This window comes from Lemur catta, chromosome 8 (assembly GCF_020740605.2).
Source record: "Lemur catta isolate mLemCat1 chromosome 8, mLemCat1.pri, whole genome shotgun sequence".
In the NCBI taxonomy this organism is placed as follows: domain Eukaryota; kingdom Metazoa; phylum Chordata; class Mammalia; order Primates; family Lemuridae; genus Lemur; species Lemur catta.
Window position 1 is genome coordinate 81,871,359 of NC_059135.1, and position 24,283 is coordinate 81,895,641.

The 24,283-nt window shown below is 39.7% G+C and overlaps 1 protein-coding gene across 1 annotated transcript in view; it reads left to right on the forward strand.

Annotated features, from left to right (window-relative positions):
• Positions 1-8,721: 8,721 nt before the first annotated feature.
• The window catches only part of NXPH2 (neurexophilin 2), a 107,366-nt gene continuing 91,804 nt past the window's right edge, over positions 8,722-24,283 (forward strand). The window contains exon 1 of the mRNA XM_045558792.1: positions 8,722-8,921. Within this exon, the coding sequence (XP_045414748.1) occupies positions 8,871-8,921 (51 nt within the window). The 5' untranslated portion in view covers positions 8,722-8,870. The remainder of the gene's footprint in view (positions 8,922-24,283) is intronic.

Genomic DNA, 24,283 nt, shown 5'->3' on the forward strand with positions numbered 1-24,283 from the left:
TTTTTACAGAAAACTGGCTGCTACAGAGCTCCTACCTTCTGGATCAAATCTCATGTAAGTTCCTCTTTGGCCAACTCTTTGGCCAGAGTTATCCGTGGAAAAACACATTGGGAAATATGGGTCCCAGCTTGATGGAGTTACACAGAGCAACCATCACAGGGGTCACTAGTGAAATGAAAAAATAGAACATACCTCCTTTCTGGTTGAAAACAGCATTCACATGGTTAAGACTTAACAAGCTTTGGGAGGATTCCCACTGAGTGTCAGACATTATGTTAGATTTTCTCTCTCCCTATCTCCCCACTTCCCCACCACACACGCACCTTCTTTTGCAGCACCATACTACATGCTACTTTTTTCATCATTTGTGCAGTCCCAGTAAAAGAAAGGAAAAATGAAGAGAAGTTTGGGCAGATCTGGAATGTCACTCACAAGAAGCAAACAGCAATGCAGTTGGAGACAATGCTGTGTAATGTCTAGGAGTGACAGCTCCAGGGTTTCTGGGTCCAAACACTGGGTCCTGTCGTGTGATCTTGGACAAAATACTTGATGTTTCTATTTTTTAGCTTTGTTATTGCAAATTTCAGCTAATATCTATCTTACAAGATCGCTGTATTGGTTATACAATGATAATATAGGTACAGCACTTGAAGTTAAAAAAATTGAAAGCTCAGTTTAGGAAAATAAAAAATAAGCATTAGTGAGATTCCTACTTTCATCTATAAAAATGATTTTAGAAAATATTCCATTGCCAAAACAGAATGGTTTAAAATTATAGTTATGTATTTTTAATTTTTGTTCTCTCATTTCAAGCAAAAGGTTTATATCTAGAATTTTTTAATAACATACTGATAACTGAATAAGTTAAATATATCATACAGCCCCAGAATCAAGATATTCAATATTTTAAATTACAATCTGAAATAGAATACAACCTGAAGTAGGTATTAAATGGTGTAAATAATTCCAAACGACTGAAGAAACAATTTGAAATAATTGAGTTAAAGATATAACTTGCATTTTAACAACTTAAAAAATAAGATAGGACATTTCATTTCCCTGTCTATTGTTAAATCTATATGCCTACATTAAATTCCTGTTAACTACAGCGTCACAATCTAGATTTTTGCCTAAGTTAATGTGAATGCATTAGGCCCTTCTCTTTATTACTTCCCAATAATCAATAGTGATCTCCTGCCTTTGGGTCTTGCCTTATAGCTATTTGTCCTAAACGAGGCAATTGTTCATTTTGCTACAGTAAGTAAGATCCTTTTGCTCTTTGACTATGTCTCCTCTCACTTGGCATTGACTCCCAGTTGCTCACTGTTTTACCTTCCCTGCTGATATGCTCTTTTCTGTAAATCTGATTATAGCATAATGTACTTCTTGGGATACTTAAAAAGGAAAGATCCTGGGGAGAGAATAGGATTGGTTAGTAAAAATTGAATGAATTCTAACTCATACTGAATATTATGTATTGTTTGCTTTCAAGTATTCTGACCAATTCTATTATATTGGTGTGTACATTTTACTTAGTGTTGAGCACAAAATAATTAGAAAGAACTTTTTAAAGTTCTCTGTTCTTCCTTTATGCACATACGAAGACATAGGACTATTGATTGATTGTATATAGCTAAGCTCATTTGAAATTAACGATTTATTTTTATCCATTCACATTATTCAGCAAAGCGTAAATTAGATTTAAGCTATTTATACTCAACCATTTCAAGGAAGGACAAGCAGGCACCCACTTGCCCATTTCATTTCGCTTATAACTCGTGTGACTCTTAAGGAAGGGATTTCTTGATCTCAAAGGCAATGAGCAATCTCAGGAAGTGACATTGTCTGGGATGGCAGGTCCTGAATGTGCTAAAACGTAAGGCATACATTCAGCCCCCACACAAAGTTATCCTTAAAAGCCATGACCATTTGCCTGTAGTTCACGCTTTATGAGGCAATGCCACATTTGTCCAGTAGATAGCACTCAAGATATTCCAATAAATGGAGAAAAAAAATCTTGGTGTGATTATTACTCTGCCAGGGAAGCGTCATGCAAGTTCATTTTAGATCAGCCAAGGAAGAAAATAGAAGCCCCTGAATGCTAAGAAATTGGGATTATTTGTTATTTATTTACTAAATCCTGGTAGGAAAATTAGCCCACTTGTTTCCGAACACAACTCTGTTGGAAGGTGGGAAGGAACCATACATTTGACTCAGACTAAAATAAAACCTGAAAGCAGCCCATGAACGGTAATGCCGAGGTCCACAGAGACCAAGAAATAGACTATGCCAATCGCACTTCACAAAAAGAATGAAGGAGACTCAAAATGTCACACCTCGTAGTACTCATTGATCCTGCTACAGGGCACAGGTATTTCAGAATGCAACGTTTACATTACTAAGAACCAGGCTGTAAACAAAAAGCAGATCATAATTACCTAAAGCTGGCGGATAGTGTCTTGGTGTTGTTACACCTGCTAGTATATGCAGCTGCTGCTATATTTTGACAAGTAATGACTTCCTTGTTGCATAAGGAGCAACTCCATGTTCCTTTAGAGGTAAGAAGTAGTAAAAAGAGCTGCTCATGTGGTTATTCAGCCCTTGTCCACATGTTGCAATCTCAGCTCATCTGCTACTACAAGTGTGGGTCTGTATTTTAAAAAGTGATGAGTATTCAGGGCCCAGGCAGTTCCAGAAAGCAGGGGTGTGGGTGTGAGAAGTTAGAAGATGAGAGTCATTTGGGGGCCTATCAAAGAAAACTTGGCACCTGAGCAAGGAAAGACCATGTGATGGGGGTAAGGGGGTTCAGGATCTTACCTAAAAATTAGTTTCTAGGAGATAGGTTTTCATTCTTTGCTCTCCGGGGTCTAATTTCAAGCTTTCTGCAGCAGCTGCCCTCAGTCCACTTTAGTGGACTTTACACACTCAGAATGGCTGACCCAGTATCCTGCTCAAGAATTTTTAAATTAAGCCTCAAATTGCCTAAAACTACCTTCAACCTTTGTACTTCCTATTCATATGAGCCATTACATTTTCTTCTGTTGTAGTTGTTTGACTTGTTTGAGCTGTGTTTGGACACTTGCAACCAAAAGTGCCTTATTAATATAATTAACACACGGTGGGGAGTCAGTGCAGGCATGAAGAGGTGACTGGCATTCACTCCAATTTCTTATCTTTCCTCTCCTAAAAACCCTAAGTAATGCATGCTCAAATTGAGAAATTGACATTCAATTAGCTAAGGCAGTGTTTTATAAATGTGCGTTCCTATTGATGTCCTGTTCATAATTGTGGTGGTACAGGCAGGCTGTAGGCTCTCCAGGTAGCTACCCCACAGAGTAAGCCTCACAGAGTCAAAAGAGCCACTGACTCTGGGGTCTAGTCTTGATTTTCCATGACTTGGCTGTGTGACTTTGGGGACATCACTGTTCCTCTCTGGGACTCAGTTTCTTCATCTATAAACTGAAGGGGCTAAGCAAGAGGTTCCAAGTCTAACCCTCTGTGGCTCTGTTCCCTTTGCCTTCTCTCCATACGTGAGGCAACATCTGAAGCAGGTTAAATGATTCCCTCATAATAAAAGCCATCATATTTGATGTACAAGTAGAAAAGGCAATTATTCAGTTAAATAATCACTCATCCATGGACAAAGCATGGGAACACACATGGAAAGATAATGACAGGTTTATAAAAATCAGTCTGATTTGGTAGAGATGCGATATTAGCACTCAGGAAGAAGCTCTTCGCTGCCTTGTCAGTCTTGAGTGATATTCTCTTGACCCAGCTGCCCTCTCATCACGGGGTCTGCTGGGATCCTGCCTGCCTCTCTTCCCCTCTAGCCTCTCCTCTGAGCTGCTGACAGTTGCGTCAAGCGCCAACACGCTCCTGTTACTTCCTCCAGCATCTAAGTGAAGACATAATGAAGAGGTGGTATTGCAGCCACTAAAGGTGGGGAAAGAAGCATTTTCACTACAGACGAATGATGTGTTTAAGCCTGGAACAAATGATAATTATATGCAATGGAACTTTATAAATCTCCCAAGCATGCCAAATATTTACAAAGAAAATGTCCAATTCTTTCTCCTGAGAAGGTCCTACAGAACCAAGAATGTAAATAGGTCCTAATGATATTCTGGTAAAACCCCAGTGTGTTCCAGCTGCTCAGGCTACAATTCTGTAGTGGAAAGAAGAAAGTCAGGCAGGAAGAAAGGGACGGAGGGGGGAAGGAAGGAGAAAACAAACCCAAGTGTCTGGTAGAGCAGTAGTGCTCCACTACAGCTGTATGTTCAAAGATCCTGGGTGAAAAAATATCAATGCTCAAGCCCACTCTCAGGGATATGTAAAGTCCCCAATGATTCTCTTGTGCAATCAGCATTGAGATTCAATACAATACGGCATCATATTCTATTAAACAGTGACTCAAGCATGTCCAATTACTCAAGAAAAGTGGCCACTCAAAAGGATTTTAGTTAAGAATTGTTACCAAAAAGCCCACCGGCTCTTCTTATGGCAGAAGTCTAAGAGGCTGGAATGCTCCCTGAGAATTCTCTCTATCCTTAGGGTTTGTGCTGCCATGTTTTGGAATCCTGAGTCCCAGGTCTCTGAGGGCTGCTGCATAGGAGCCCTAGGCTGTGCCACTTCGCTTTCCTTCTCATTCTTCTAAAATGATTGCCAGATCAATGCTTAAATTTTAATATAGTCAAATCTCTTTTCCTAATAATAAGATAGACACTGTGGCTTTTAGCATCCACAGATCATTCCCACATCTCTTATTAGCTAGAGGTTCATGTGTTCACTACATCAAAACTTTTATCACTGCTGGCCAGTTGAAAAACACCTGAGGCAGTGTGATAAACTGGAAAGAGCAGCACACCGAGGATCTCAGGGCCTTGAATCAAGTCACAGATTTGCCCATGCCTCTCTGAGTGACCTGAAAGCAAATCACATATCCTTCCAAGCCTCTGTTTCCTTAAATGTAAAGTGAAACAACTGGATACTATCTAATATCCACTGTGACTCTGAAATGCCACACTGCATACTGTTTTCTTACCCACTTTTCAGCAATGATGCTAATGAACAGTAACGGATGAGAAAGTTAAGTACAGAGGAGAAGCACAAGAAAAAGCTAATGATCTGGATGAGCTACAAGTTGACAAATTTGCTCAGAAAGCATTGAACATATCCCCACAAGTTGCCTTTTTAAAAGACTACAATGCAATCGTGTGGCAGTAAAATTTGGAGGGTTACACAGTCTGCTACAGGTCTTTGTGAAAAGACCATTCTCATTCCTCTCACACTGTGAGAAGCACCCTTGCAAAATGAGAAAGCAATGATCTGATTCTCTAGTTGTTCAGCTGACACTGAGAGAGAGAAAATGGTGATGTTTAAAAAACAGTTCCTCTAATATGCCAGGAAAGTTTTGAAATATCCAAACCCCAAGTTCAGTTCACTGTCCCTTTACAATAGCTCTTGGACCCACCTCTCTGCATTCCTTTCTTTCTGACTCCCATGACCATCTCCTCATGCCACCTCTTCCTCAAGACCATCCTGCATATGACCACTGCTTGTATCTTTATGCCTCTTGATGTATGACTTGTCTACTCCAAAAAAGGTTTAAGACTCCATATTTCCTGCACATTAAGTCTAAATGGTGCTCCCAGATCTCTACACTGTGGCTGTTGACTTATCTTTCTTCTCACTTTTCCCCCCGACGTGTTTATTCCGGCCAGTCTGGTCTGCTGCTCATTGTCCATCTCTCAATGGTGCCCAGTGAAGGCCTCTGCTCTGCCTTTGCTCACGCAGTTCCTCCATGTGCCACATACATTAGTCTTAGCCATTCTTGGGAATCTGAGCCAACTCACATTTTATCTCTTCCAAGAAGCACTCATGCTGGCCTATGACGATCTTTTCTTTCTCCAACTGTACTAAGCAGCACTTACATATATTTTCCTGTATTGTCTACTGTGTTTTCTTTATTACATGTTTTCCAGACTGCATGCTTTTGGAGGACAACGTATTAAATGCTTCTGTTTATTTTTCTGCCTCTCACCCTTTTTTCCTCCTCCCCACCCCCTCCCTCTTTCTCTTCCTTCCTTCTTTCCTTCCTCCCTCCTTCCCTTCCTTCCTTTCATTTTCCTGTAGTTTACGCAGCAAAATTTGGGGAAATCAGTAAGATCGGTAGTCACTTTATAAATAAACAGAGTGATACCAGTGGGGTCCGTTGTGCTTCTCTTTTACACAGGCTGGTCACTGGGACATGCAAGTTCTCAGGTGTCCCTTAGCTTTTACCTTGGGGTGTTCCTTTGTGAGAATAGTGTTACAAGGGCACATATCCAAGTTTTGGTGCTACTTTGAAACTTTATGTACAACTTTCTGAGAAGCACAGAAATGACTTAAGAAAGATGAACAAACTGAGGGGGAAAAGTATTTCAGTAATTAAACCACTCAATTTATTTCCATCATGTGTTAAGTCATGCCCTCTTCATTTAGAGTTAGTGATAACAGAATTGCAAACCACTAAATGGAGAAGGGATCTCACCTTCCGATTCCATAGACAAGTCTGCTGAGGCCCAGGCAGAGACACTGAGTCTAAATGAAACGCTGCCTCTTGCAAAGCAGTTTGCTTCCTTCCCTTTCCAGCTGCACCTCCTCAGAAAGCGATTCCTCTCTTTCTGACACACCCTTCCCAGTTAAGTCCTTTTTGTTTCCAAATAGTGTCTGTAAATAAAATGAAGCACTATCCAGGGACCCAAAGTTGGGCAAGACGATCAGCCAATAGAGACCCTTTCAATTTATGAAATCCTTTTATTTTTGCTTCTAGGACAGAATAATTTTCTAGAAGTGGTAGAACTCTAAGCCTTGGTAAAGAGAGAAAATTTTTTCTGGGAGTGAAGGGCAGAGAGGATGAATTATGGATTTAGATATGCAAATGGTGACTTTGTTTGTTTTTGAGTCCATTGCAAGGCAAAGGAAGAGTCTGAAGACGAGCAGAAGTGGGAGAGAGCCCGTGTGTCCTTCGCCACAGAACCCACAGTCAGGCTTGGCAAGGGGTTAGGAGGCTGCATGGCCTTGCTTGCCTCTCTCTCCCTCCCTACCTGGAATGGAGTTGCATTGGAGAGAAACCCACTTGCACCTTCAGGGACAACACACTCCCAAATTCACACTGGGATTCCAGAACACTCTGGAATAACCTCCCTCCTCATCTGCATGATCTTGGCACCCAGTGAAAGGAAGAGTAGGACTTTGCCCTGCTCAGATCAATCCTCCTGCCTTTGAAACCTAGGACCAAGGCTGCTCTGCTTCAAATGTGGCCCTGGACCACTAAAAGACTTAGCAACCTCCCCTTCATTTCTATTTTGGGGTGAGGGTGGTAAGAAGAGGAAAAGGAAACTTTTTTGCCCTAAAATTGCAACCCAAACTGCCCTTTTTGTTGTGTTTCATTCTTTAAAGCCTAGAAATCAATTGCAATTCTACTCCCTTGCCTCCACATGCTTTTCTTCCGTAAGAGCTTTGCGTTTCTATAACAGATGTAGGAACTAGCCTTGCCTTGCCTATTCGGTTGGAGCAGCCGCCTAGCGTCTCATCCTTGGAGAAGTGAATTTACCTCTCTGGACCTTAGGTTCCCCAACTGCTCAATAAAGGGGTTGATGGATGATGCCTAAATTTTCATCCCCCTTAAACGTAGTGCGGGTCTGCGAGCCCTATTGCCTTTGACTTTTGCACTTGAGTGTTCAGCACAAAGATAGTTAAAGGTGAAGGATCAAAGATCTTTCCAATGGAGAGTTAACACGGAGGTCGAGGCTCACGGTGCCAGGTCTGCAGCCTCGCCTGGCCTCGAAAATACCCTTCTCCAAGATTTCCGGAGTGGGAGGCTGCGGGAGGGTCTCCTGTCTTTATCCCGCTTCTCTGACACCCGGGCAGAAGGTCCCCGCAGCGCAATTCCGTCGCTCTTCAGGACACACCTAGCTGTCTATACCATCCCCAAACCGGAGTAAGCCGGACCTCTACACCTGGTTCCGTTTCTCACAGCCTTGCCGCTGTTCTCTCGAGGTCCCCATTCCTTCTCAACCCCAGAATCCTTCCAGCAGTACCAAGCACACTTTGCACCCCTCGCCCGCGGCTCCGCGAGCTTGGCGCCGCTGCGGAGTAGGGCGCTCTCCCGGGCGTCCCGGGCTCCAGCCTTTCCAGGTCGCAGCCCCCACGCCCCGCCCCGGGACCCTGCCGTCGCCTTCCCCTCTCAACTCCCCCGGGCGCCCTCCGGGCGCACTCGCCGCACCCACCCAGGGAGAACCCTTCCTCCCCCCGCCCCGCTCCACCCCCAACCTCCCATCTAAGCGAGAGCCAGTCAGTGTGCAGGGCGCCTGGCACCGCCGAGCCGCCCGGGCCGGCCCTCCGCTGGGCGGGGGCGGGAAGAGGCACCCGGCCGCGCGGGGCTCCGGGGCTCGGCTGGCCGGGCGCGCTCGGTTCTGCCAGGCGGCCGGCCGGCGGGATCGGAGCCGGGGAGCAGCCTCGCGCGGGAACCCGGCACCGAAGCGCCCGAGCCGCCGCCTCTGGCCCGCGGGCGCCCCCGGCTCTCACCCCAAGTCGCGGCCGGAGCCCGCACTGCGTGCCCGAGCGCGAGCCGCCCCGCACACGCCTTTCCGGCCCCCTCCGAGGAAGGGCGCGCGGGGGCCCGGAGCGGCACCTCCCGTCCGGCCGCCCTCCCCCTTCCCCGCCGCCCCCCGGCCGGAGCGGCGCGGCGCTGTCCCCGCGCTCGGATTCCGGGAGGGACGCGCGGCGCCGGGTCCCTGGCATCCTCAGTCCTGCCCCCCGAGGTGGAGATGCGCGAGAGGCAGGCGAGGGCGCGCAGCTCGTGAGAAGCCGCGCCAGCCGGCACCATGCGTCTGCGGCCGCTGCCCCTCGTGGTGGTCCCCGGCTTGCTGCAGCTGGTGAGTGCCCGGCCCCCGCGCCGCCACACGCGCTGGGGACGCGTTTCGGCGGGAAAACCGCGCCGGCGGCCGACTCGGGAGCTGAGCCCGGCCCGGGCTGCTTGAGACGTGGGGCTGGGGGCGCGCGGGGTGGAAGGAGTTTGGGGTTGCCTTGGAGGTTGACGGGGAAAAACTGAGGAACGGAATAGAGGGACCTAGAGGCGGCGAAGGGCTCAGCAAGGGTTGGGACGAGGGCTTGGGTAAAGTAGGCAGAAGGGAGCGGGGAAGAAGGTGCGGGAGAAGGAAGGGGTTTATCGATAAGCGGTCAGTGAGAGGATGGGAGTAGATGGATATGATGAGGATGGGCTGAAACACCTTTTTGGTGGTTTTTATTTTTCACGTGGCGTTTTGCTCTGATGCCCACAAACACTTCTTCCAAAGCAGAGCATCGTGCATCGGCTGTCGCAGGGCCAGGTAGTGGCGCCTTGCTGGGGAAAAACTTAGGCAAACCACCGATTTTAGGGACAGCTTGAATTTCTCCTCGTTTTCCGTCTGGCGCTGGGGACTGGGATAGGATTTTCTGCCAGCTGGGGACGCAGGATGTAACTTTCACGCCCAGCTCCACGAGGAGAGCCCTCCCGGGCAGCTCCAAGCGGTCTTTTCCGGGAGATCTGGACCGCTCGGGGCACGGAGGAGCTTGCAGGGTAGTCAAAGGTGGTTCGGGGTGCGCGTTGTGACTCTCTTAGCTCTCCTGCTCTCGGGATATACCTATGAACTGCATGCCTTGCTAGGGAGTTATATTTAAGGGAGATCCAAAGTAAGACCTTCAAGAAGAAACTTTTAAAGTAAAATATAGACTGGGAATGCTTTGGCTTTGTCCGCCTCTGTGATGGATTTCTCCTGCTCACTTGGCACCTTGCTTGATGCGGTGCTATTAAGAGGGCTTTCTCGTGATGCCAGGGTTTCTTTGGTCCTCATACTTAAGACTTTGCCCAAGCACTTAGGTAAAAATGACAGTCTCTCTCTGTCTCTATCTATCTCTTCCCCCTCTTTCCCCCCTTTTCCCTCTCTCTTCTTTTTAGAGGGAAAATCAAGTAACTTATGAAAGTTTCTCTATGACATGTATGACGTTGTAGAACCTGAGGCACTTTGCAAGTTTTGAGGGTGGAAGAGACTTCTAAAAGGTGAAGGAGAGAGGCCATTGAAGGGCCGGTTGTCCATTCTAGTTACAGCAGAGATTGGCTTCACCTCCACAGCGTTAACTCAGAAATGCTTCAATGGCATCAAGAAGAAAATGCAGTGATTTTTCTCAAATGTCCTTGAATGAGCTAGCACATACTGGCTACAATATTGCATGCTAAAATAAATTTTACATCTTAGACATTATGAATCTAAAATATATACCACATTGATCCTTAGTATCAATTGCTTAAAAAAATTTTTGGTCTGGATTCTAATAAAAGGTGATCATACAAAGCGGCATTTATATGGCATGTGTAAAGGAAGAGCTTGGGAAAATCAGGTACTTATATAGGGGCTTCAGAATGTGTTCATGAATCTTAGCTCATTAATTTTGCGTTTAATGATCATGAACTGTGTATCTGCTCCATAAACACTGTTTTAGACTTTTACAGATGAGGAAATATATTTTGACATGTGTTAGGTAAAAGTTCTCCTATAAGCTGCTATATTGGAAATGTTAGATTTTTTTTTTTTTCCCACACTACCATAGTCTATATAGGGAATAGGGAATAGGAAATACATCTTGAAGGGATTATACACCCTCCTTAAGAGCTAGATTCTAACATTACAGCATGGATTGATTGATTAGTTTTTAAGGAAGCTTATGTCAAATTCTAATCCATTTTTGGATTGTGCTTGGGTTGTAATGTTTTTTTCCTAGAGCACTTTATCATGGTAAGTGAGGTGGGAGCTGCAGCCCTGTGATAAGCTCACATTCCTTACACTGCCATCCTTTTGGACAATAAAAGGCTGTTTACATTCTCCACATTCTTAGAGCCCTTGCCAGCCTTGTAGCACAAGGGGGGTTAGCATGTGAAAGGAAAACGGAGTGGCTGAGCAGGGTAGATCTAAATTGAAACATTCCCCAGTCCTACCACAAGCCCCACCCCAGCAGGTATCAAAAAGGACAGATTATAATTTACTCCTTTGAATGGCTCATGGTTTTGTTCTACCTCTTTTTCAACTGATACTGTACTTCTTTGTTAAGTCCTAACAGCAAATTGAGAAAATGTTTTCTAGATTTGAAGCTAGCCTTTTGTTTTCCTAGGAACTATATGTACTCAAAAGATCTGCCCTCTGCTGATATAAAGCAAAAAAAAAAAAAGAAGTCTTTTTTTTTTTTAAAAGAAGTCTTTTTTTTTTTTTAATTTGTTGAGGGTGAGGAGTGGAGTTGCATTATTGTGTTGCAACTGGATTTTACTTTTCCATCTTCACTGCCAGCCTGAACAATATGCTTTTCTAAAATGCTAAATATTTTAAATGAGTAGTGGATTCATTTGGGCATACTGAAAATTTAATTGTATGAAAATTGCCTGTTTCATCTGAAAGCAATCATAGGAAGTTTGGCCCAAATAAGTCACTAACCGTATGATACTGTCACAATAGCTAGAATTTTTTTTTACTATTTTTGTGATATTTAAACTTTTAAGAAAGTAATAAGCTGAATTGATAAATATTGCAGGTAGCCTGTGAAGAACATGTATACGTTACCTGTCCTTGCCCAGTTTTCCTGGCCTGTGCCTAGTACTTTTAACAGACAGGTTCCTGTACCTAATTAATAGGATTACTAAGCATTTGCAAAATTTAAATATCCATCTTGAAAATATTAAAAAAAATCCTTATTCAGCAACATATTCTTTATAAGAATATTAATAGTACATTATTTCCTTTCTGCCATTCTAATGAAGAAAAAATTAGCATTTGAAATGAATATTACAACAAAATGAGTGTTGTTTCATGACATGATACAAGGTAAAGACTTCACCAGATGTCAATTTCTTACAGATTTACATGATAATTTGTAACTGGTAATAAGTGTGATTTTTGCCTTTAAGTAAAATGCAGATTGTAAAAAGATGAAATTTTAATTTAAATGGATGATTAGCTAGAGTTTAAGATAACATTTAGTGATGATTTAAAAAATGTTTGGGACACATTTCAACTTGTTTTTCTGTGATACGATGCTGAGTTTATAGTATAAAATATAAGCTAAAAGTGATGTAAGTTAGCAAATTTTTAGAATCCTATAAAATCAGAAAACTTATGATGGAAAATGGTAAAAATTTAAGTTCATCCTTGTTATATAAGATTGTCTCACACAACTTATTAGAGGTATTTATGTTTATCTTAACAAATTAATAATTTTAATGTTTGTTTAGTGTGATGTTCATATTTATTCACTATCCTGTATTTACAAGAAGTGATAACTCATGACTGTCTTCCATTCAAAAATCACAATTTCCCTCACACAGCTTAATCAATAAACATCAAAACAGTGTTTCCCAGTGTAGGATCAATAGTCCTGTGTTGGCTAGATAACAATGCAGAGGGGAAAAAATACCACTATATCATGGTTATGACTTAAAGTTGGCTGAGCTTAGAATTAACTCCTCATTATGAGCGTCATTATCTTAGACATTTTTAAAAATGAGAATTAGGATTAGACAATTAAGTCCTCTGTTCCAGCCACCCACCTTTCACTAAAAGTTGTGTTCACTTGGCCTATTCTAAGATTATGTTATCTGGTCCAGTTTCAAATGATGACACAGGAAACCGACTCCTCTTGGAAAATTATTTTATTGTTTAATAGATTTCCAAATGGAAAAGAAAAGATTTCTTAATCTTTGTGCTATATTTTTTATTAATTTTCTTTTTTTTATTGTTTCTGATTAGTGGTCAGAATGCTAAATAAGGCAGAGGCTTTTTTGAAAAACCTTTTAGAGGTTTACATTGTCAGCTTAAAATGTGTAGTTCTTGCAAATGGAATAAATTAAGAAATGTTGTTTTTTTTAATAATACATTGCCCACCTTTTATCTATTAAAGAGCTAATCAATACATCTTGAATGATTTAGTCATTTAGTGGTAGCAATCAAAGACAAATATAAATGGGTCACAGGTTCGTGATATTGTAAAAGCTCTAGGACTGTCCCTTTCTGTTTACATATTCAGTGGACTCCTTTACCTGAAGCTTTGCTGGGTAAAATTTGAGAAAAGAATTATAGCTGCACACTCAAGTGCCTACAGTTAAGGCTGTGTCAGCGTTTCTGTAAAGAATCTCATTTCTATCTTAGCCATAAGCATTATTGCTGGTTAGAAGCTGGCATTTAATATCTTGATTTGGGAGTCAATTATTTTAAAGCTGCTTTAAAAAATTTGTCCACATGATTTTGAGCACTCACCCATGTGGGGTTACTTTCTAGGTATCCCTATAGTAGTATACAGAATGGTGATTTAACAAACTAATTTCTATATTATTGACTTGGTAACTAAACAGGCAAAACCCTATAGTTTTGACTTGCACAGTGGTTATAATTTAAGTTATAATATGTTTCAATTATTTTAGATAATATTTTCCAAATTAACCTATTTTTTTAACTGCCATAAGATTTTGTAACATTGTTTCCTCATGAGTATTTTTAATTGTGCCAAATTCAGGTGCCCTAGTCAGTGTTTTTATAAGTCTTTATTTACTAACAAGCTATTTAAATTTTTTATTACTTGTGATTGACCAGTGGTGTTGACAACTTCATTCTTTATTTCAGAATTCTGCTCAATAAAAAAGGGATTTAAAGCAATTTACAGTATAGATTTTCATATTATAGAAAGAATTCTAAAATATTACTGACCGAAAACTTCCATATTATTTTTAATTTATGAAAATCTAGATAGAATCTCTCAAATATTTGGTTCATTATGCTGTGAGATCAGTATATAATATGGAATTATGTTTCTTTGTAGAACTGTCATTAAAAATGAAAGTTCCATTATTTAAACGCAAATGCTGTAGGAAATATTTTTCTTTTTCCTAGTCTGATCATTCAAGAAGTTCAAATAGTTGTTTTAAAAATAGCCATTCTTGGGCTTACTTCGGCAGCGCATATACTAAAATTGCTATTCTTGTCAATTTTCTCTTCTTAAAAGTATGAATCTATGGTAAGAGAGGTGGTTCATTTTATAAGCTTAAATTGCAGTGGTAATAATGCTGTCTTTTATTTGCCTATATTTGCCCATTTTCAAGTTTCTTTTACACAATTTATCACATTCTGTTCTCCCAGTAAGGCTAGAAAATAGAGAAGGACATTTTAGATGTTTCCATCCATGTACTGGAAAGAACAATGAATTTGGTGTCAAAAGACTTGAGTTCTATTTGTAAAAAATTGAACATTCAACAAATATTTGCTGACCATCTGTTTTGACTCTGACTTTACACTGAGGCTGTAACAAGCATGTAGGAAACAGGGGTAAACAAAATAGAATTGGTCAAGCGTGTGAGTGTGTGTGTGCGTGCATGTGTGAGTGTATGTATCTTGGATAGGTCATTTAACAGCCTCAGACCCCTCATCTATAAAATGAAGTCATTAATGACAAATTAGATGAAAAATTATTTCTAACATCTCTTTCCTTTTTCCCATGTATTGTAACAGTGATTCTGGATATTTTTCTTTTTATGATTTTCATCTTTAGTTACTGAAAATTTTAAAATATATCTTGCATGCAAACATAATTGTTTTAAATATAAATTTTACATGCGTTTTATGCTGCTAACCATATCACAAATGATACATAGAGGTAAATTTCTATGAGACTGATTACTGTTATCTCTGCTTATGGAAAAGGAAAATTTAGTGAAACTAGGCACAGGGAATTGATGAGCACTTATTTAACACATATAATCAGCGAAATCAATAAAATTCAAATTAAAATGGTGTATTCAGGGTTTTCCCCCCTCTCTGCCATTTTTAAATTGTAAACTACCAGCATCTAGTCATTGCTTCAATTTAAATAGAAAAAAAATTGATTCTCAGTTAAATTCTAATTCTTAAAATAAGCAACATCGCAGCTTAATACTGTTCTTCAACCAGAAAACTAGCAAGTGACTTTTGTATGCCCCAATAGAATATAACCTATTTAAATGAGAAATATTTTTAACTAACTTCAAAGGTTTCAGGAATTCAATGTAAATGTTACAAAAATTTCTAGATAAAACAGATAAAAAACTGGCCTATGAAACCTATCAAAGATGGATAAAATCACCAATAGTCCTAACCTTAGGAGAAGATCCAAGGGAAACAGACTAACTCGTCCTGGGGTGTAGTTCAACTGTAAACACCATAAATGTCTCTACAAATGAACCTTGACTTTGTGACGTTGCTGTTTTTTGGCCAAATTAAGTGATTCTAAGGTCGTGAAAACATTTGTGTAAATCTCTTCATGAAAGAATATGCAAGATTATGATGTTCAAGCATTATCACATATAGTGACAATCTTTACATCTCATCAATTTTACCTTAAGTTACATAGCATGTATATTTATTCACTCAAAACAGTAATTTAAGAAATGGTGTAGCTTATTCAAAGGGAAAGACCACATGTATAATTTATATGGCTGTTAAAAACTCATGTTATTTGTCTTTTAGAATTCTATTTCTCATCTGTGCGTGTAGGTTTAACTAGTGAAAGTGGTTGATGAGTATGAGAATCCGTATGATCTTTTCAGTGGATAATGTATACGATAAACAAATAGGGACTGTAAGGAACCATTTAACATTTTATAGTAGTGATAATAATATTTATTATTAAAGTTTTGCATTTGGATAGTCTGAACAAGAGACATTTGGAGTGGGTTAAGGAATATGGCAATGGAAATGGAAAGGGAGAAGTTTTCAAAGATGTGTTTTCTGTTGTCTCAAATTCACCTATTTCTCCTGGGTTGATGACTCTCAAATTTGTGTCTCATTTCCTATCCCATTGCCCAGGCTCCAAGCCCATGTTTCTATAATTTACAGCTTATTATGACTTGGATGTTTTGCTACCAACTCACACTCAACGTGTCTAAAGCCACGCATGTCTTTCCTGATCAAGTGCCTTCCAGCACTGATAGATTCAGATCTTGAAGTCATCACCTCCCTCTTTTTAATGTCTGGAGTCTTTGTGCTAAGACAAGGGACTTGGTGTAAAGCACCACATGGTTTACAAAATTCTTTCACATATGTGATGTCATGGTTCCTCTTCACATCAGCTCTGAAAAGCAAGTAGAGCAATAATTATTGCATGCATTTTACAGGTGAAGCAACAAAAGCACCAAAGACAGATTGTAGATCACACAAATGGTAAAACTTGAATTGTCCACCCAGTTCAGCCCTGAATTCGTGGCAGCATTCATTTTGTAGAAGATTGTGGGATTGCTGATGAGTGCCATCTTTCTGGATACTCATCACTGACACCCAGAATGATGTGCTGGAGGGACATTTCTAGGAAACATCCCGTTCTGCTCAGCTACCACTGACACAGAAACCTCAACTCATTCATCTTAGACATTTTTAAAATAATGTTTGCTATAAAGTCAAACAAGTTAAATAGAACAAATGGATTCCTGGAGTGTGTTCCTTAATCTGGAATTCTATTTAGAATTTAACCTCACAGAGTCTAGTTGCCAAGTGTCCCAGCTTTTATGCAGTTTTCACGCTAAGTTGGTGGCTGAGGAATGTGTCTCCAGCTAGGATCAGTAGAGGTTTTGAGAGCTCTCTCTAATTTCTCAGAATCTCACCTTTATCACTCCAGATGGAAAAGATAAAAACAATAGAGAAAGTATGGGTTCAAGGGCCACTTAATCCTACGTTTCTAATGGACAAGTGGGAATATGAGAAGGAGCTGGCGGGCGGGGAAGGCTGTCGACTAGGTGCCCAGACTTGTGCAAAATTTGAGAGCATTAATATATAATTTTGCTTTACTAGTAGCATATTGTCTTGCTCTCTTTCTCTTTCTTAGTGTACATTTTTTATTGTAAAGATCACATATAGTAATGGATGTTGTTGTTGGTTCTCCACCCAGATCCCTTTTTGGCATGTGCCTTGCCAGAATGCACTCAGAGACACAGGTGCGGTTCACTTCCCCTGCAAAGCTCTTGACTAATGACTGACAAGTGTCAGAGCGGGAAAAGCCCAGCTCCCTTGCCTGCTGTCTGGACAGCTCTGAGGTGTAACAGATACTCTGGGGTGCTCCTGCAGGAACAGGCTGAAGCTGCCCTTTGTGGGAATCTGTCTGCAATCACACCCTTCCATGGCTTCCTCCCAGTCTCTCACCTGCTGCCCCACTCTCTTGCCAGACTTCCCTGGAAGTGCTTTTGTTATAAATCATTTGCACTCAAATATTAATACTTGTCTCAGTGTCTGCTTCTGGGGAACCCAACCTAAGATTTCTATTTAAATTTCACCTATTTTCTGCCACCTCACACTCGGGGCTAATCACTATTAATAGGTTAATGTATATCTTTCCAGATAGTATAGATATGTGTGCTTTTATCAGAATGATATGATGCACAATATAATGCTCCATAACATGCTTTTATAATGCAATAAAAAAGCCACTTTTTTGCCCACTTTAGTATGATATAGAGCAACTTGTGTTTTTAAGGATTCATAGTATTTCATGGCATTGATGTGCAATAATATATTTAATCAGTCCTTAATTAATATTTTGACTAGTTTGAATTCTTTAATACATTTGTAGGTGTATCTTTAAAATGAATTCCTAGAATTGAAAATGCTGAGAATGTACAATTTGAATTTTAATAAATATATTTTCCTAAATGATTGCACCAATATATGGTACTACTCACAGTGTATGTACATGCTTGTATTCTTAATTAAATATTGATATATTTTTTAAAAACTTTGCCACTCTATTACAGGAAAACACTTCATTGTTTTTAAAATGTGTTGTATACTGTATTACTTTTGGGGAATGTAAAGTTTGTTTTCATATTTAATAACTATTTATATTTCTTATTTTGTGAATTGCCTTTTTAAATAGTTTCCCATTTTTCAGTTGTCTTTTTTTATAGCCTTTAAATTTTTACAGCTTTTTTATAATATTGTTCTTGCACAATTGTTCTTTAGTTTATTATTCCTGGATATTTCATACATCATGGGGTTGTTATAGATATCTTTTTTATGCCTAATGTTTTAAAATTGGTTTTTGCTAGAATATAAGGAAAGCTATTTAGTTTTGTATATTATGTTTGTATCTGTTCTATTTTTAAACTGGATTATCAGTTTTAATAATTTTTACTTGATTCTGGAGTTTATTTATTTGATTCTGGATTTTATGTTTAGACAATCATATCATCTTCAAATAATCTTATATCTGACTGTTTAATGAACATTTTATCTCATTAAAATTTATTTATCCTAGTAAATTGGATAGAACCTTCAAAACATTGTTGAATAAAACTGAAATTAAGCATTTTTTTGTTTCTAACTTTAGCATAAACTTTATTAACTATAAAGTTTATTATTTTTATTTACTACTTATTTAGTATTTTCATTTATTTTACACATATGCTTTTATTATTTTATTTAGGAACACTGACTATATTCATAAGTGAAACACGGCTCAGTGAAATATGCCAGGTTTTTGCATCTGGATTATGCTAGGATCATAATTAGAAAGACTTCTAATTTTTTCTCTCTCAGTCCTGGGACAAGTTAAAATACTTGACAATTGTTTTTCCCCTGACAGTTTGTTGGGAGTCATTCTAACCAATTTGAGCCTTTTTGTTTTGAGAAAGGAAGTCTTTTATAAATTTCCTTTATGGCTACTTACCTATTCAGATTTTTTCCTTCAACGCTTATTGAATCACTTTTATTAATTTTAAAGAAAATTATGCATTGTTGTGTATCTTTAAATTTACTGAACATAAAATTGTATGTACAATTCCATTAATTTTTAAAAACCTCCTACATACCTGTGAACTTACACCCTATTTTTCCCTCCAAGTTTGTATTATGTTAATTGTTTTTGAAAAGGTGGTTAGCTAGGGGACTGCCTTCCTTCTCCCTGTAGGTCTAGCACTGTGAATAGAAGGCTTCTGTGGCAGAGAAGTTACTAAGTGATGCAAACTGAATGAAGCCTGGGGGCGAGGGGTGAGCATCCAGAACCCCAGCACTTTGTGCTCAGAGGAGGACATTGCAATCTCCTGGGAGCTGTCCTGGTGCCTGCTTCGCTCACAGCTCCTGCTGCAAGCCTGGTGGTGGGAAGGATGTTCACAGGCGAGGGGAATAAACCTTGGTGTCCTGCTCAGGCGCTGTTCTCCTTTGCCTTCGTTTGGTTACAGGCTGTTCAGCACGCTTGGCTTTTCCATCATTCTGATTCACTCTTCTTTGTATCTTCCAGAGATTCTCAGATTTTGTAGACTCTGCATTCACTTGTTTTCGCATTCCTGGTTCGTTTCATTGGGATTCTGGCAGGGAGGCAAGTACATGCATTCCCTCAGCTTTCCTTCTTGCAACTGGAAATCTTGTAGTCATTTTTGGCTCATCATTCCTCATCCCCTATAATATCCATTCAGTCACAGAATCCTATGAAATTTCCTTCCAAATCCCTCTGTAAACTGTCTCTCTCCATCTCCAGCCATTTCATCACTTCCACAGCCTCCTACTGGCGTGTCTCATCCCAGCATGAGCCTTCTCAATGCATCCCCCGTATGGCAGAATCATCTTTCTTAAATTCTCCTTTGATTTACTATGCCTCTCCACTATTAAGAATGAGATTGGGTTGCGATTCTCTTTTTCTTAGCACAGTGAGTCTAAATTCCCCTTCCTGGCTTTCCCAGCCTTAAATCTCTCATCCAATATTTATCACATACTCCTAACTGCAGCCATGAGTACTTCAGAGTGGAAGAAAAAGCATAGGTTTTGGTGTGAGACTGACTTGGATTCCGGTGCTCTCTCTGGCATCTTGGGTAAGCTAATAAATTTACTAAATTTCATTTTCTTTCCTTATAAAATAATGGTAAGTATAGCTATCTCAAAGGGTTATGCTGATTACATACAAAAATGTAAAATGCCTGACACATGCCATTAGTTTAACAAATGCCAATTTTCCTTTCCACCTTGTATCAGCTTAGGTTCTTTGTATGCAAGCAACAGAAATGGACCCTGACTCACTTAAGCAGGGACAAAATTCACTATGATAGGCAAGTTCCTAGAAAAGGTTAGAGAACAAATCATGTGTAGAACAAAATCCAGGGTCTAGGTATCAGGAGATTATCAATTAGCCCAGATGATAAATAAATGCCGACGTTTTTGTTTTGTTTTGTTTTGTTTTGTTTTTTGTCCCTCTCCAATCCTTGCTTCACTTCATTTAAGGTGTCATGTCCTGGTTGAGTGAGCCTGGTTTGCTTGGGTCATACGCCCGAGCTTGAGAAGGGTGGAACACTTGGATGGACAGTTCCACGTGTCCTAGGCCGTCAACACTGTGCCTTCCCCTTGGAGAACTTGCCATCAGCACTCCCACTAAAGGAGCTCTGTTAGAGGGACAGACCCAAAAAGCCACGGAGAAGACCCAATCCAGGTGTTCATTCACATTAATCAACGTGATCTTCCACTCATGAATAGACACAGACACCCAAATCACCAGACACTTAAGAGAAATCATCAGGAAAAAAAAAAAAGGACAAAGAGAAAACAGAACAGCTTACTTTGGAGGAAGGCAGTGATGGAAGGACTGATTATAATTTTTAAAAATTCTCAATTGGTATTCTCAGAGATTCAAGAAGAAACTGCTTCCTAAAAATAAAAGCAAGTTGTTATGAAGGAAGATCAACTGGGGAACAAGAAAGAATTCTTAGAAATGAGGTATATAACTGACAAAATAAAAAGTCAGGAAGGCTGAACAAATACAGATAAATCTCGTGCTGGTGAACTGGAATTAAAGTCGTGGAAACTTCCCGTGACAGAGAGCAAAGAGATCAGAATGGGAAATAGGAGAGAAGAGTTAAGAGTCACAGAGGATAAATCTAGAAAGTCCAATGAGGAGCTCCAGAAAAAAATGACAGAGGCAATGAGGAGAGGGACATAGTTAAAGTGTTGAATCATCTGACTGAAAAAAAAAAAAAATCCTGGTGAAATTTCTACACTCAAATAAAAAAAATAAAAATAAAAAGTCCTAAGAGTGTTCAGAGAAACAAGATAGATTACTGACCACCCCCTACCCAAAACCCATGTCTCACATCTCATTAGCCACACTGGACAACTGGATGTTGTAAGCAATGGAATCATGTCTTTAAAGTTTTGAGGGGAAAAAGGTATTGAACTGACAGCCAAATTATCAATCAAATATGAAAGAAAAAGGAGGAGAAGAAAGAAGAGGAGGAGAAAGTCAGAGAAGGCAAAAATGATACTTGAGGTGTGCAAAGATCTCAAGGGAGTTACTGCACTCTCCATGTGAAGAGATCCTTGAAGAGATGCTTCAAAGCAAGAGAGATACAGAACAAAGGGACGATGTGGGATACAGTTGCAGTCAAGTCTGAGTGTGGCTCTGTCCCGGGAAGGTGTGGGGTTCCATTTCCTTCTGTGGTCAGGTTGCACAGTGGCTCTTCGGGATGTTCCACTGAAATAATCTCAGTTTTATAAGTGCTGTAATAAATAGTTTGCTGTGTTTGAAATGGATTTATGCACAAAGCACAAATGATTTAAATATTGCTTCAGAAGGGAGTGTAATATAATAAATATTGATGAACTAAAATAAAATTGTAATAAAAATTTGGAAGTGAAGGGAATACAAGAGGTGAAGGTGGGCAGGCATGCTGAGTTCTTTATCTTACATAGTAAGAAGTTAATATAAGCTGTCTAATGTTAGTAAATTAAGAAATAGACATAAAATCTTGAAAGTTACCAAATATTAGAAGAATTAAAAATAATACAATCAACAAAAATCCAGTATGTAAGTTTAGTTATTTACTGTGTGCTCTCATTTCTTCTATAACTTAATTAGATTAGAAAATAGATTTAAAATTAGCTTCTGGAATGGGAAAGCAGAGGCCGTCTGTCTGTCAGGTTGGTCTGTAGGGCAGGGTTTATCAACTTCAGCACTGTTATCATTTTGGGCCAAACAACTTGTAAGACGCTGTCCTGTGCATTTTAGGATGTTTAACAGCACATTTGGCTTCTACTCACTAGGTACAGTAAGTAGCACCTTCTCCCACTTGAATAACCCAAAATGACTCTAGACATTGCCAATGTCCCCTGGGGAGCAAGAGCACCCCATTTAAGAATGCCTGCTGTAGGTGATTTGTGGCTCTGTGAAAGGCCGAACCAAGGACCTCTGGCCTCTCCCAATTAAATCCTTTGTCCTTGAAGTGCTGGGAAGAGGTCAGCATTTTGCATAGACCCAGTTTCTTTCTTAACACTTTTGTTTTTCCAGCTCAGGCAAATTTCCTTCAGTTCAGTTCAATTCAACCAATCTTTTTGAGTGCCAACTCTATCACGCCTGTGCCCAGTGCAAACATCTCTATTTGATAAGTTTTCCTTTTTAAGGGAAATAAATGATGAATGATCCCCCAAAATTCTTTGCCTGGACAAGATCTCCCTCCCTACTAGAAATTGTCACACATTTCATTTTGCCTCAGGTACAGATCTTATCAGTTGTTAGGGCTGGCTCGGAAAGTTTTAGTAAAGCCTTCTAATTTCCATATTTTAAAATGCAGTAATGAGAGAAAAATTACTCAGTAGAAGACAGCAAATAAAACTGAAAATGGCAATCATAAATATTGGTCGGTTAATAAAAATGTGAACTAAATCACACTTGACATGCAAATTTGTTACAATTAAAAGGTAGTGGGATCATATTCTTCAAAGTTTATCACAAGCCTAGATTATATTTTGGATATCAAAACTGACAGGAGTAGTTTTGAGTATAAAATTTGATTCAGTGTTGTTGAGATTTTTTTTAGAAGTAGCTTACAACTATCAAGTTCAACTCTTAGCTAAATTGCATTTCCTTTTTATTGAAAAATTGCAGATTTTCAAGTTTGCTGAAATGTAAACTATGAAATTACTCTATTTTCATAAATTGTATAAATCACTTCTACACTGGAATGCATTTTTAATTAAGTTTTTCCTTTAAGGCAATTCTCATTTAAAAAAAAATATTCCTGAAAGTGTCCTACTAGAGTTGCATCTTAACGTCCGGAGATAAACATGAGTAATAGAAAAGTAGACAGAATCTCTAGTGGTGTTCAAATTTGAAGTATATTTTCATGAAATTATAATTATGCATAATGCCCTTACTTATTGGGATAAGGTCTGAGAACCACAGTGGACAGCAGCTGGGCTGCTGCTCAAGCCCTTTGTAGACATGGAGAATGAGCCCCCATGTAGGCTCCTGTAGCCTTCAGAGTGTGTGTGTCAGGGGCACCTCAGGCAGGCCAGCTCACTCCTGCACCTACCTCTATACATATGCACAGATGTGCACACAGTAACACTCTCCTGCTGAACTTTCCCACCGCATAAAAGGCTGTATCTTTTCATTGGCAGGAGGATGGCTTGTCCTTACCTTGAAAGTCATAGACGTAGATTATGCTACTGCCATTCTCTGTACAAATCCCTGAACAAGCCGAGACCTTATTTTCTAATCTATTCTTAGCTTCCATAGATTAATGTAGGAAATGGCCATGGAAAAACATTTATTGGTAATTCTTGTATTCATATTTTTATGTGTTCATTCAATAGTAAACTAAGTGTCTATGGTAGGCATGGCACTAGGCTAAGCTTTTCCTTAGACTGTATTGCTAGGGAAAAAAATATTTTTTCCTGATAAATCAGGTGTCCTTATTTAAAGAATGAGAGTTTCAATCTGGTGTTCTCTTTTATAATTTTCCTACTAGGAAGAGCAAAGCAAAGCTAACTTATAGCTTAGTTGCAACAAGTGCCTTTACTAAACCTAATTTTCTTGAAATTTTCTCACCTATTATATAGTTTTGGCTTTATATTCTTTTTTACAAATGGTCCACATGCCTATTATATATGGATTATATCAGAACCCTTGGAAATATTGTGGGAAAGTATTTGGGCTAAAAATTCCTTTGCTAGATGTTTCACTATTGCTGTCCTAATGTGTCTATGACACTGATTTTCTGAAGGCATTTTAGTTCTATGGATATGAATTTCCTCTAAACTTTTCCTTCTGAAAATTGAAATGATTGGGTACAGTGATTCCCCAGTGCTGGTCCATGGGCCAGCTGCAAGAGCCATAGCAAGAGAACATTTTCAGAACCTTTAGGCATGTTACATCAGTATCTCTGGGCTGGGGCCAAGGCACCAGGTGATACTGGGGCCTTGCCAGGTTTGGGAACCCCTGG